The sequence below is a fragment of the Hyperolius riggenbachi genome, chromosome 4 (assembly GCF_040937935.1).
Source record: "Hyperolius riggenbachi isolate aHypRig1 chromosome 4, aHypRig1.pri, whole genome shotgun sequence".
Taxonomy (NCBI): Eukaryota; Metazoa; Chordata; class Amphibia; order Anura; family Hyperoliidae; genus Hyperolius; species Hyperolius riggenbachi.
Genome location: NC_090649.1, coordinates 263,653,921 through 263,669,622, shown reverse-complemented (window position 1 = coordinate 263,669,622; position 15,702 = coordinate 263,653,921). Strand labels below are relative to the sequence as shown.

The 15,702-nt window shown below is 43.3% G+C and overlaps 1 protein-coding gene across 1 annotated transcript in view; it reads left to right on the top strand.

The window, feature by feature from the left end:
• LOC137570711 (troponin C, slow skeletal and cardiac muscles-like) overlaps positions 1–15,702 on the top strand; it is a 38,437-nt gene that overhangs the window by 13,354 nt on the left and 9,381 nt on the right. Inside the window, exons 2-3 of the mRNA XM_068279419.1 lie at positions 13,398–13,424; positions 15,327–15,473. Coding sequence (XP_068135520.1) covers positions 13,398–13,424; positions 15,327–15,473 — 174 coding nt within the window. The remainder of the gene's footprint in view (positions 1–13,397; positions 13,425–15,326; positions 15,474–15,702) is intronic.

Genomic DNA, 15,702 nt, shown 5'->3' with positions numbered 1-15,702 from the left:
TGCAGCAGCATCCTCCTCCGGTCACAGCCAGCGCCTGACCCGCATGGTGGCTGACTACATGGGGTCCTACAGCGGGCTTGACAGCGATGCCCCTGTTGATCCCATGGAGTATTGGGTCAAGCGCCTGGAGATCTGGAGCGAGCTGGCGCAGTACGCCCTGGAAGTGCTGTCCTGTCCCCCTTCCAGCGTGCTGTCCGAGCGCTGCTTCAGTGCAGCTGGTGGCGTGGTCACCGAGAAACGCTCACGTCTGTCTCACAAGTCTGTGGACAGACTGACGTTTCTCAAGATGAACCAGGCGTGGGTGGAAGGCGAGTTCCTGGCCCCTGTTGTCGGCGAGAGGGGGACATGAACTGGCTGCCGGAACCATCGTTAATATGCCTTACCACTCTTTACCACCTCCTGGCTCCTGCTCACTACTAAGCCAGCCTGGTTCAGTTTGACTATTACGTCGCCTGTAGTCACACATTTTCCACCTACAGTGGGCTGCTGTGTACTGCCCTTCTGCTGTCTATCTGTGTTTCCCACTGTCAGGGTACACAGATTTACCTTCTGCTGCCACTCTGCCACCAGCTATTACGTCAAAAAATAGCTATATCTGTGTAATTGGTTGTCCGGGTTGAAAACTGTGTTGTCCCAGCTGTGTATTGGACACGATGTGGGCTGCACGACCGCTGTCTGGGACCTCCTGCTGTGTTTATTTACAGCCCTGGTATCACCGCTAGGTACCAGGGCTATTATGTCACGCTGCCTACCTACCTGCTGCCACACTAACACTACTCCTCCATTCCTCCTGCTGCTGCTGCTGTCTGTCTGCTGTGTTTCCCACTGCCAGGGTACACAGATTTACCTTCTGCTGCCACTCTGCCACCAGCTATTACGTCCAACAATAGCTATATGTGTAATTTGCTGTAAAAAAAATTAAAAAAAATAAACCATTAAAAAAAAAAAGGTTTAATTTTTCTGAGGTGCCCGGGTTGAAAACTGTGTTGTCCCAGCTGTGTATTGGACACGATGTGGGCTGCACGACCGCTGTCTGGGACCTCCTGCTGTGTTTATTTACAGCCCTGGTATCACCGCTAGGTACCAGGGCTATTATGTCACGCTGCCTACCTACCTGCTGCCACACTCACACTACTCCTCCATTCCTTCCATTCCTCCTGCTGCTGCTGCTGTCTGTCTGCTGTGTTTCCTACTGCCAGGGTACACAGATTTACCTTCTGCTGCTACTCTGCCACCGGCTATTACGTCCAACAATAGCTATATGTGTAATTTGCTGTAAAAAAAATTAAAAAAAATAAACCATTAAAAAAAAAAAAGGTTTAATTTTTCTGAGGTGCCCGGGTTGAAAACTGTGTTGTCCCAGTTGTGTATTGGACACGATGTGGGCTGCACGACCGCTGTCTGGGACCTCCTGCTGTGTTTATTTACAGCCCTGGTATCACCGCTAGGTACCAGGGCTATTATGTCACGCTGCCTACCTACCTGCTGCCACACTCACACTACTCCTCTATTCCTCCTGCTGCTGCTGCTGTCTGTTTGCTGTGTTTCCCACTGCCAGGGTACACAGATTTACCTTCTGCTGCCACTCTGCCACCAGCTATTACGTCTAACAATAGCTATATGTGTAATTTGCTGTAAAAAAAAATAAAAAAAAATAAACCATTAAAAAAAAAGGGGGTTTAATTTTTCTGAGGTGCCCGGGTTGAAAACTGTGTTGTCCCAGTTGTGTATTGGACACGATGTGGGCTGCACGACCGCTGTCTGGGACCTCCTGCTGTGTTTATTTACAGCCCTGGTATCACCGCTAGGTACCATGGCTATTATGTCACGCTGCCTACCCACCTGCTGCCACACTCACACTACTCCTCCATTCCTCCTGCTGCTGTCTGTCTGCTGTGTTTCCCACTGCCAGGGTACACAGATTTACCTTCTGCTGCCACTCTGCCACCAGCTATTACGTCAAACAATAGCTATAAGTGTAATTTGCTGTAAAAAAATAAAAAAAAATAAACCATTAAAAAAAAAAAGGTTTAATTTTTCTGAGGTGTTCGGGTTGAAAACTGTGTTGTCCCAGTTGTGTATTGGACACGATGTGGGCTTCACGACCGCTGTCTGGAACCTCATGCTGTGTATTTACGGCCTGGTACCACCGCTAGGTACCACAGCCTATTATGTCTCGCTGCCTGCCTCATTGACTGCCTGCTGCCACACAATCATCCTCCTCCTGCTGCTGCTGCTGAATTTACCTCCTGCTGTCTGTGTGTTTCCACTGCCAGAGAGCACATACAATGGCGCTTCCACCATGCGCCACCAGCTATTTATTACGCTCAAAAATAGCTGCATTTCTTTAAAAAAATAAAAATTTAAGAGAAATAAGTGAAGAAGAAGAAGACGAAATAGAAGAAGAAGAAGATATAGAAAAAGAAGAAGAAAAAGAAGAAGGAGAAGAAGAAGAAGATATAGAAAAAGAAGAAGAAAAAGAAGATGATGATGAAGAAGAAGAAGAAGAAGAAGAAGAAGAAGAAGAAGAAGAAGAAGATGATAATGATGATGAAGAAGAAGAAGAAGGAGAAGGAGAAGAAGAAGATGATGAAGAAGAAGAAGAAGATATAGAAGAAGAAGAAGAAGAAGATATAGAAGAAGAAGATATAGAAGAAGAAGAAGAAGAAGAAGAAGAAGAAGTATACAGTACTGAACAGAATTTTGGACACAACTTCTCTTCTCTTTCCACCTTTTTTTTTTTTTTAAAGGAACATCCCCACATAATCACTTGCTGTTGTTACTTGGAAAAAAAAGATCTTTCTTGCATCATTCACCCCCAAAACAAGTGTTGGAAGCTATTTAAGGCCAATTCGAATAGTCAGCTCGAATAATGAGCTCGAATACCGACTCGAATAGTGAGCTCCAATTTCGAGGTCGAATCGAATAGTAAAAAATATTCGACTCGAATATTCGACCGACCTCGAATAATTTACTATTCGAATTCGACCTAACTCGAATAATAAAAAAGGGGTATCCGAGCATCCCTGTGTCCAAGACCTCCTACATGTTATCTCCTGTTTACTTAAAGCAAAACTGTAGTGAAAATAAACTTATGATATCATTAATTGTTGGTTTTACTATTGGTTACAGAATATCTGTAAAAAAAAAAAAAAAACAGAGAAAAAGAGAGTATATACATTGATCCACAATTGAATCCAATCCAAGACTGTGTCCTCAATCCCACCCTACATGCCGATATTCTTTTCGCATTAATTTTTGCAAAAATAATGTTAAATTTGACTTTCGAGCTAAAATGCCATCGAAAATCATTTTATAACGTTTATGATTTTTCGTTAACTTTCACACTAAAAAAAAACTATTTTGTGCTTTTCCTGAATTTTTGCAGTAAAAATATTTTTTTGCAAATTTACACAAATTAATTTTCTTTGACCATTTGGTGAAAATACAATGTATTTTCGTGAATATTTTCTCAAAATCAAAAATAGCATTTTCCATGCGAAAATTGCTTTGGCGAAAATTTGCAAGCAACATTGGTCGGGACCTTTGATCCAGGTATACTAGCTGTTGGGCATGCGCAGTTGGATTCTAGACGCTGCTCTGTCTGTGACCGAACTCTTGGTAGCTTTCTTAGGGTACATACACACATCAGTCCATAGTCTTTGGAAAATGAAAGATCACAGACCAATTTTACCCCCTTCCATGTAGTATGAGAGCCATACCTACACAGTCTATTCTATGGAGCTGAACTCCCCATCAGACACAAATCTTTACAAGATGCTGCACACAAAGATGCTGCACACATGCAACAGATCAGTATCTGCAAAAGATCTGTTCCTGCAAATGATCCGTTCCTGCAAAATGCATTCATAGTCTATGATATCTGCAGATCCTCATGCACACCTTGTCCACTTAACGACCACCTAACGTCCATAGGCGTCGGCGGGTCGTTAGTGGTATAGCATGGAAACGGCCGCTCAATCGAGCGGCCTTTCCATGCTAGTTCACGGAGACTGTCTCCGTGAACAGTGTGCGAGCCGCCGATCGCGGCTCGCACGCATAATGTAAACATCCGGGGAAGAAATCCCCGCTGTTTACATCACACGGCGCTGCTGCGCAGCAGCGCCGTGACGTAGATCGGCGATCCCCGGCCTCTGATTGGCCGGGGATCACCGGCATCTGATAGGCAGAAGCCTATCCTATCCGGCGCAGGACGGAACTCCGTCCTGCGCAGCTCACATGGTAAGGGAGAGGGAGGGAAAGCCGGGGAGGGCGGAAAGCGCTGCGGAGGGGGGCTTTGAAGAGTCCCCCCCCCCCCGGAAAGTGCGGGCAGCCGGCGGCGATCAGACCCCCCCAGCAGGACATCCCCCTAGTGGGGAAAAAAGGGGGGAAGTCTGATCGCCCTGGCTATTTCCTGATCGGTGCTGCGGGCTGGAGAGTCCACGCAGCACCGATCAGAAGAAAATCACGTGGTCCTTAAGTGGTTAACAGACATTCATCTGCAGATCAGACAATCATCTGCAGATCTGAAGATCCATACTGGTGGATCTGATCTGCAGATAAATGTCTGTTAAACGAGGTGTGTATGAGGATCTGCAGATATCATAGACTATGAATGCATTTTGCAGGAACGGATCTTTTGCAGGAACAGATCTTTTGCAGATACTGATCTGTTGCATGTGCACAGCATCTTTGCGTGCAGCAACTAGCAAAGATTTGTATCTGATGGGGAGTTCAGCTCAATAGAATAGACTATGTAGGTATGACTCTCATACTACATGGAAGGGGGTAGAATCGGTCTGTGATCTTTCATTTTCCAAAGACTATGGTCTGATGTGTGTATGTACCCTTACATGCTCACAGCACTATCAGCAGTGTATGTGAAGATGGGAGCATTGCCGGGGTAGCCAAATTTCGGAGAAATGGAGGTTTGCAGGGGGAATGGAGGTTGCAATCCTGAACTGAATACCATTGGGGATCAATGTATGTACTCTATTTAATGCTAGGTACACACCATACAATTTGGTGTTAGATAGATGGTTAGATAGATAATTTCCATCATGTTCAATCTTATTTTCGATTGTTTTTCTGGTTGATTTCTCATAGAAGTGAATGGAAATAGATTAAAAAAAAAAGATAACAGAATCGAATCGGAAATCGACCGGAAGATTGAATCGGAAATCGATCGGACGGCAAATCGACCGAAAAAACACATTGGCGTCAATTCACCAGAGATTACCAACCTATTTATCTCTTGGGAGGTAATTTACCTCCTGTGATATCTCCAAATAGCAATTCTCCAGAAGTATAGGGGAAAATATCGACAGAGAGAAATGCAAGAGATAAATGTGAGATAAGTATGAGATAAATAAGTGATAGTAGTTAGTTTTTCTCCAAATCACAATTCACCAGGGAAGAAAGGGGGTGTGGCCATTTGTTATTTTTTCATCTGTTTATCCCCTGAATGAACCTGGAGATATCGTGGTTGTCACACAGCAGCTGCTGCTGTGGAAGATGGAGCCTTTTGAGCTTACTCTGTTAGGCCTGGTGCACACCAAAAACCGCTAGCAGATCCGCAAAATGCTAGCAGATTTTAAAACGCTTGTTCTTATTTTTCTGTAGCGTTTCAGCTAGCATTTTGCAGTTTTGTGAAGCGTTTTTGGTGTAGTAGATTTCATATATTGTTACAGTAAAGCTGTTACTGAACAGCTACTGTAACAAAAACCGCCTGGCAAACTGCTCTGAAGTGCCGTTTTTCAGAGCGGTTTGCGTTTTTCCTATACTTAACATTGAGGGAGAAACGCCTCCTCAATCCAAAATCTGCAGCAGCCCGGGAGTATGCGTTTCTGCAAAACGCCTCCCGCTCTGGTGTGCACCAGCCCATTGAAATATATTATCCAAGCGTATCCGCAGCCGCAAGCGGATCGCAAAACGCAGCCGAACCGCTCTGGTGTGCACTAGGCCTTAGAGCTTGCTTCTATTATGAGGAGACGAAGGCGCAGGAGGAGGGTCTGTTTAATAGCCCCTCGTATTTTTCGTGAGAGAACAGTTCTTGATAATTTTACTGAGACAGAGGTGGTGAAGAAGTTCAGACTCACTCGTGATATGATTTATGATATGATCCGGCAGTAAAAGGCGGGAATACTCTGGTCACGTAGTGGTAAAACTCCGCCTCCTACCCACAATGCTTCACTTTCAAGCTTACAGAGAGGAAAAGTATCCCATGTAAATAATTAATACCGATTACCTAACTCTCTGCTTTCTCACACTTTCCTCATGCATATCTCTCCATTATCCCCTGCTATCGAACACTTTTCTCTCTGTCCTCTCACACTGGTGAATTGACTCCAGAGTGTTAAAATACCTCATGAGATAAACTACCTACCTTTTTTCTCTTAGTAAATCCTCTCTGGTGAATTGACGCCATTGTGTGTACCCAGCATAAGTCTTGTTTTTGTTGTTGTTGTTTTTATATTCAGTTTAATTAGGGTTTCATTTTAAGACTGCATTCTAACAGCAGTCATTACAGGCTAATGTAAAATGTGCTTTGTTGATCAATTGAACAACAGAAGTAATGACCATTTGACCCTTTTAAGCTCTGAAATGTTATCAGCAGATAAAATGTGTTTGCTTTCTATGTACTTGTCAGGAAATGCATACATTACCTGATCCGGCCGGCACGAGTCCCCCGGTGTCCGCTGTCTTCTTCTCCGCTCTGGGCTCCAGGGCTGCAGCTTCACTTTACTTCCTGTCCGGGGAAGTTTAAACAGTAGAGGGCGCTCTACTGTTTAAACTTTCTGTCGGCACAGGAAGAAGTGAAGCCTGCCGGAGCCCAGCGGAAAAGGAGCAGCGGTGAAAGCAGGGATACGCGCCGGCCGGATCAGGTAATGTATTGCCGATAGCGTCGGTCATCGGACATTCGAACGCCGCTATTGACACACTCCCGACCCGCTAGCGATCGAGCGAAATCTTCCGCACGGACGGATTTTGGGCGGAAGTCGATCGTTTGGTCAGCGTTTGCGCAGCGATTTCAAAGCAGATTCGATCACAGTGATCGAATCTGCTGTATATCGGTGAAAAAATCGCTAAGTGTATGGGCCCCTTTAGTAGAACTAGTACTATATGTCACATGTCACTTCAAGTACAAGGTAGGAGTTAGGCAAGGCTGTGATAACAAAGACTTGCCTCTAACCAGTGGAAACCCAGTGTCTTGTCTACCGCTTAGCTTCTTTGGTTAGACAGGATATTACATCAATTGTTTACAACTCTCACCATGGACTGAAGGGCTACTAGGCTATGGTCATCAGATCTCTGTACCAAGACATCCTGGGTAGACATTGTAATGTAGTGTTGTAATGTACTTTGTAGGGGAAATAAATAATGTACTTACAAGCATAGGTGCGGTTTTTCTTTAATGTATGCCTTTCTGTGAGTTCACCATGAGCTTGCTGGTTAGTCTGTACCTCTCGGTGTTACAAACCCTACTCCATTGAGCCAAATTAATCCATGCCATGCACTGATGAGGATCAAACAATCCGAAACAGTCTGTATGCATATTGGATTATTATGGCTCTGTACATATTAACAAGCTGACACATCATTGCATTCCAGCGGTTCTGGAGGTGTGTTTAGCTTCTAAGGGCAACAATGGTTAATTTGCATATATTCAGCAGTGATGCACTGGGAGACATCTCAAGCTCACTCCAACCTGAATTATCGCAAATTCTTTCTGTTTTAAGAAAGCAAACTCTTGTTTTCCTTAGTATTTTAGTAAGGGGGCTTTTAGAACCATTGTAGCCCCTCACACACTCCAATGAGTTCTGGGTCACCATGAGCTTGCTGGTTAGTCTGTACCTTTCTGTAGAGCAAAGCATTACAAATAGCACAGAAGACTAGATACACAAAAGCCCATTTTCTGTAGCTACCTGATCAGAACATACAGCCATGTACTTTGCTTATAACAATTCCAACCTTGTCCTGAAATGCTGGATTTCTATGATCTTCTGCAAACGCTGAGCTAATAGGAAACTGCTTATTACCTTACCAAAAAGGCAAAATATTAACAGCTCCAGAAAACAAGGTAAAATCTACTGCACAGAGAGAGAGAGAGATCAGAGCTTTCCAAATGATGCAATATCTGCTGACTTTCAAACTTCTGTTGTATAATGTAATGTTTATTAGGAAATTGCATTTTTTTAAGTTTAGTTTAAAGTAGGACACTATATTAGATCTCTATCAGATACTGTAAGTCCTACTGTCTGGACCCAGTTGGGGATATTTGTACTTCCTGTTCCAGTGACTAGATCATTTCTCTCAGGCAAAGGTCACACTTGGGAGAACCACATGCTTTTTTCCCAAAAATCACATGTGAAAATGCACATGATGTACCTCTATGGGCCTACCGTGATTTCCAGAAGCATCAGCAACAAAACCTAAGTACATTTACTACTTTACTGCATGTGATTTCCATTACCAATCATTAGCTGCATTGCAGATGCTTCCAGAAATTGCAACAGGCCCATAGATCATACAGGTGAAACTCCAAAAATTAGCATATTAGCATAAAAGTCCATTTAATTCAGCAATTCAACTTCAAAGGTGAAACTAATACATATGAAATAGGAAGAATATTGAACATTTTCACAATATTCGAATGGTCTGAGAGTTTGATTTGGGGGTTTTCATAAGCTGTAAGTCATAATCATCAATATTATAACAAATAAAGGCTTGAAATATCTCACTTTGCATGCAATGAATCTATTTCATATATTAGTTTCACATTTTAAGCTGAATTACTGAAATAAATGGACTTTTACACAATATTCTAATTTTTCAAGTTTCACCTGTACATCACTTGCATTTTGCTTTGGGATTTGGCATTGTGTGAAATAATCTGCGCTTCCCCCAAGTGTGACCCCTGCTCAGGGGCGGACTGACCATAGGGCCTGTGGTCAGGGGGGGGGCCCGCCGCCCGACAGAACCCTGAGCACGAGGGGAGACAGCAAGCGAAGGAGGGCGATTTGCATAGCAGCGGAGAAGGGGGGAGTTCCCCCCCCCCCTTCCCTCACCTTGGGGCCCCCCTTCCTGGCTTTCCCCTCCAGAATCTGTAAAGTGTCGGCGCAGCGGCTGACAGCGGGGAGGGGAGCGGGGAGGGGAGAGCCAGGAAGGGGGGCCCCAAGGTGAGGGAAGGGGGAGGGGGAGCCTCCCCCCTTCTCCGCTGCTATGCAAATCGCCCTCCTTCGCTGGCTGTCTCCCCTACTGAAGACACCTACAAGCCTGGCTGCATATACTGGGTGCACTTATAGACCTAGCTACATATACTGGGGGCACCTATAGACCTAGCTATACTGGGGAGACCTATACACCTGGCTGCATATACTGGGGAGACCAATACGCCTGGATGCATATACTGGGGGCACTTATACATCTGACTACATATACTGGGGGCACTTATAGACCTAGCTACATATACTGGGGGCACCTATAGACCTGGCTATACTGGGGACACCTATACACCTGGCTGCATATACTGGGGAGACCTATACACCTGGCTGCATATACTGGGGGCACTTATTCACCTGACTACATATACTGGGGGCACTTATAGACCTAGCTACATATACTGGGGGCACCTATAGACCTGGCTTTACTGGGGACACCTATACACCTGGCTGCATATACTGGGGAGACCTATACACCTGGCTGCATATACTGGGGGCACTTATACACCTGACTACATATACTGGGGGCACTTATAGACCTAGCTACATATACTGGGGGCACCTATAGACCTGGCTTTACTGGGGACACCTATACACCTGGCTGCATATACTGGGGAGACCTATACACCTGGCTGCATATACTGGGGGCACTTATACACCTGACTACATACACTGGGGCACCTATAGACCTGGCTGTATATACTGGGGACACCTATATACCTGGCTACATATACTGGAGACACCTAAAGACCTGGCTATCTATACAGGAGACACCTATAGACCTGGCTATCTATACAGGAGACACCTATAGACCTGGCTATCTGTACTGGGGACACCTATAGGCCTGGCTACCTATTCTGGAGACACCTGTAAACCTGGCTACCTATACTGGGGACACCTATAGACCTGCCTATCTTAACTGGGGACATCTATAGACCTGGCTATCTTAAATGGGGACATCTATAGACCTGGTTATCTATTCTGGGGACACCTGTAGACTAGGCTACTTATACTGGGGACACCTATAGACCTGGATACCTGCACTGGGAAAACCTATAGACCTGGTTACTTCCACTGGGGATACATTTTGACCTGGTTACCTATACTGGGGGCACCTATTTTGGAGGAACTGCTGCCAGATTAACTATTTTTGGGGAACTGCTGCTGCCAGATTAAGTGTATTTTGAGAAACAGCTGCCAGATTATGTGTATTTTTGGGGAACCGCTGCCAGATTGTGTATAATGGGGGAACTGCTGCTTCCAGATTCTGTGTATTTTGGGGGAACCACTGCTGCTACATGTATTTTCGGTGATCCGCTGCCAGATTATGCATATTTTGGGGAGCCGCTGCCAAATTATGTGTATTTGGGGGAACCGCTGCTGCCAGATAACGTCTATTTTGGGGGAATGACTGCCATATTATCTGTATTTTGGAGGAACCTCTGCAAAATTGCATGGCTTTTTGATGAAATGCTGTCAGATTACATGTATTTTGGGGAGAAACACTATGGCAGAGTTCAAACTTCCCCGGCAGACCTTTTACACCACTGCTAAGGTCATGTATATTTTGCCCCACCCATATTCTGTTGCGTGACCACACCCATTTTTGGCGCGCCGCAAGGGTTTTTATCAGTATAAAATATCACAATATAACATATTTACTGTTGTCAGTAAATTATTATATCTTAGTCTGTAAAAATATAACGTGAAAGGTGGGAAACACTGGTATGGGGGCCCCATAATCTCCTATTCCACGGGGGCCCCATGAATTGTCAGTCCGCCCCTGCCCCTGCCTCAGACAGGAAAAGCAATAAGGAGAAGAATTGAAAATAGACTATCTGTATGTTTTTATTTCTGTCTATAGCCTCACTGTGAGAAGTTCCTTAATTTGCTATCCTGATTTACACTGAATACATAAAATGTGAAGTTCGTTATTTGCCTTGTTTTGAGAAAAGGTTACTGTGGCCATTTGCTAATGGTGACAATAACTAACACATAATTTTAGAAATAAATGTATGATGATTCATTTCAGCTCTTCGCTGCAACTGAGAAAATAGATCAGATATGATCATGTTTAAATACTTTTGCAACAGTGATTGAGCTTATCTCTGATGCTATATTTTTCTATTTTCTATTCCTGCATTAGATGGTCTTTGCATGCTCCAAGTATTACATTATTAAAAACTTAATATATTTTCACCAGTGATATAAATCAGAAATAGATCAGTAAGCTTGGTACCTGTAACTTCATGTCTACTTAAGGCAATGCAAATGCTGAGCTAAATTTGGTCGAAGTTTCTATGTGCAGGCCTGAAAGAAGGCCTAAGGTTAAATGCCATTGTGACTACTGCTAGAAGTAGTAACAATCAAATGTGTTATCTTCCGCCTTCCCCCAGAAATAGCTAAGACAGAAATAGGACACAAGCAATAAGGATTATGTTACTTAACATACAAAACCACTAACAAGCAGCATATGTCTTCTGAACTTTGAGTCTCAGTGTCTACTGAAGGCATCTGACTGCAAGGCTAGTACAACACAATAAACTACAGCACAGCTGATTCTATTCATCCCATGGGTGGACAACAGGTGGAATTCTTGTTTTACTCCCAAATGCTATTATAACAGTGGTCCAGATGACACCAACTCAGAAGGCAAATAAAAAAAATATTTATTTGAAAATATCAAGAAAATATGAAAATACCTAACAAATATTACAAGATGAACATTACAGTGACAATTTCACTTTTTTTAAACACGATGAAGTTAATGTAAATTATTGAAACAACACCTGGGTCAGGTGACACGCTGGCTTCCGTACATGGACGCTGGAAGCCGCTAGAAGCCCACAAGGAGGTGCAGTAAGGCTGCTAGATGTTGCTGGTTAATTGCCGGTTATGCCGGTTAATTGAGACTTCTGGTTCCCTGAATTCCGGATAACGGGGACTCTGCTGTAATAGGTGTAGCACCACTCTGTGCTTCATACTCCATATTTAATCATAATGCATCACAAAAAGAAACATGAGTCTATTTATAAACATCTGATGTGGATCACACTACAACAGAAATGTCATATGGCCCAGGTCGAGACAGGCACTAATGGCGCAATATGAAAGGACCACTATCGCAAAAAAAGTAGGCAGTTAAAATCTGACAGAACTGACAGGTTTTGGGCCCATCCATCCCTTCATTGGGGATTCTCAGGGTTTTCTTTGTTTTCAACAGCATTTCCTGAATAAGCAGTTAAACTGCCAAAATAGTAAGATACCAGCCAGACTCCCTACTCACTCACACACTATTCTGTCAGTTAAACTATGCAACTGCTGTTCAGGAAATGCTGTTGAAAACAAAGAAAACCCTGAGAATCCCCCATGAAGAGGTGGACTGGCCCAAAGCCAGTCAGTTCGGTCAGATTTTAACAGTCTACTTTTTTCGCAATAGTGGTCCTTGAATTACAGCTATAGCGGCACTCAGCCAGTTATTTGGGTGCCGTCAAAAGATGAAACCCAAATTAATATAAAAACAGCGTAATCCGGCTGCCAGCAATAGCTGGCAGCCAAATTACGCCTCTCCCCTGAGTCCATGGTGTCCTGGAGGGAGAATAATAATTAATATCGCTGGGACTTTTGCAGGAGCAGGGTGAGCCATTTTTCAGCTTTGCCCTGCGCCCAAATTTCCCAGCGCTGTTTTTGCGTATTTGTGACCCAGGTGACCAGTGAAAGCACAGGAGAACATCCAGCCTCATGTTGAAAGAAATGCCTGTAATTGATAGCTAGCATTTGCTTGAGGTAAGCCATCTAAGTGGGAGGGGCTTGCAATCGCTGCCAATTGCAATATATTCTGCAGTTTCATAGACTTCAGAAACTTCATCCCTATTGCTAATTTTTCCAGCTTTAGTAAATGACTCTGATTCTATGACTCTGTTGTGTCTCACTTCTGTTTACTCCGGCCTTCCAGCAGAACAGATAGCAGCATTCTGGCACACATGAACTTGCACTATAGACCTGTTTGCATTTATGGTATACTGACTGGAACCTAGAGCATCTACCAATCCTGTGAACAATTTGAAACTAACATTCAAGGTGTCTGACCCATTTGAATATAATAGTGTTAATATATGAACTTAGGCAAGAAAATGTGTTTTTATTTTAACATCACTTTTCCTTTCTTGTAGGTAGAGCAACTTACAGAGGAGCAAAAAAATGGTAATTGTTAAAATGATCTCCTTACATATACAGCTTTTTTGTCTTAAATTCCCTCTACTTTATCAAAACATCACATATTTCAAATATTTGCTACCTAAAATAATTATAAGTATAGAATGGCCTTTGTTTTCTTGTAAAATTGTCTTTATTTTCTCACAACAGCATATAAAAATCCTCAACTGTAGTAAGAGTTGAATGCAGTAAATAAATATCCCATGTGATATTTACTGTAGAGCCAGGGTCGGCGCTACCATAGAGGCAAAGGGGACAATTTCCCCAAGGCCCCAGAGCCTGTAGGGGCCCCTAAAGTGTCTCCCCACCAACTTAACTGTGCTTCCCTGCCACATCTTTGACAGAGTAGCATTTCACCTGTCCTCGCAGGAGTGGGTGGCAGAGGAGCATGCCCACTGGGACAGGTGAGTTGCTACTATGTCAAAGACATTGTGGGGCCCTGAGGACTACAATTAAGTTGGGGTGAGTGGGGAGGGGGCACTGCCAGCTCAATGGCCCTGTGGGGAAATGTGGCTGCAAGAAAGGGGCCCTAATGCTGTTATGGTCAGGAGGGGGGAAGTGAAGTGTCTGTGATGGGGCCCCTGGGTTTACTTTATCCAGGGGCCCCATTATTACAAGAAATGGCCCTGAGTAGAGCAGAGAAACTTTATACTCTTTTTTTTTTTTATAAACAAATCTCAGTTTATTGAGGTCTCACAGGTCAAGTGCAACAGTAGAAGGTAAGGGCTTCCATACACGAAGTATAAAATACATAGTAATCCGATAAATACGAACAGTAATCATCTTGTATTTACATTAGAATTTCTAGATAAACCAATACGTGCCAAGATCTGATGCCTGACAAGATCAGGGTCTACATAATCATGTGCAGCCAGCCAGTTGCACCATATATTTTTCAAACTTTCCAACAGCTCCTCTATGCATATAAATATTTTTTTCTAGTTTTATAGAGGCATTTAGTTGCAATATCCACATATTTAAAGTAGGAGGATTGGGGTTTTTCCACATTTGAAGAATTAATTTTCCAGCCACAAATAACGATCTTAAAATTGCAGTTCTGGTATGATCAGATATAGTACCATCCTCAAACAAACCTAACACACAGACCACAGCCCTACGTGGGATCTTTATATTAAAGACTTGATCTATAGCATTCAGAATATCGTCCCAGTACCTTCTAAGTTTGAGACAGTTCCATAGCATATGAAGCAGATCTCCGTGGTCTCTAGCACATCTAGGACAGACTGGCGAGGGAAGCAATCCAAATCTAAATAAATGTTTAGGTGTGTAGTGTGTCCTATGGATTATCTGGAGCTGTGTGAACTTTTGGGTAGCGTTTACTGATAGCAGAGGTATAGCCTGTAGAGCCTCCAGCCAGTCTTGATCCGAAAGATTCGGGATATCCTGTCCCCACAGATCTTTACACTTCAGAGGAAATTTCCAGTAGAAATCATCAAGTAGCATAATATAACATTGGGAAATAAGACTTTGTTTAGTTGTTGCTTGGGCCACCATATTAAATACTGGGGATGATTAAAAACTAAACGTATATGTCTCTGCCTGTTTCTTAATTGCAAGTTTAAATCTTAAGTATTGGAACTGAAGAGCACCCTTAGGAACAGAGTGAAGCATTTGTGTTATTGAATTTAGAGGCACGAGACCATCTCCCACCCATGCCATTGACAATTTTTCCACTCCCAGATCCTTCCATATTTGGCCGATATCTAACCCACCCAACTCCACCAACTCATAGTTTTGCCAAACCGGGGTATATATTGTAAATCAAGTAACCAACTTTATACTCTATCAACTTAAAAGCCAACAAGGCTAAACTGCTATCATTTGCTGTAAAGCTAACTATGTGACAATGCCTTGTGTTACTTTTCACAGAATTCAGAGCAGCTTTTGACATCTTTGTACAAGATGCAGAGGACGGGTGCATCAGTACAAAGGAATTGGGCAAAGTAGTGAGAATGCTTGGACAAAATCCAACCCCTGAGGAGCTGCAGGAGATGATAGATGAGGTGGATGAAGATGGTGAGTTCCAGATTTTATTTTTTAAGGTATGTTACCAGTATACTGTATGTTACCAGTTTTCACTACAAGAATGGAGAGGAGCACTGAAATACAGGTAAGAAGTGTATCCATGCATAGCTAGATACAGTACTTTTCAGAATATCCAAAAAAACACCTAAATACAGGGACACTGTATTAATGTGAAGGCAAGCCCCATAAATCAGTACTCGGTGTTTGCAAAGAAACATGG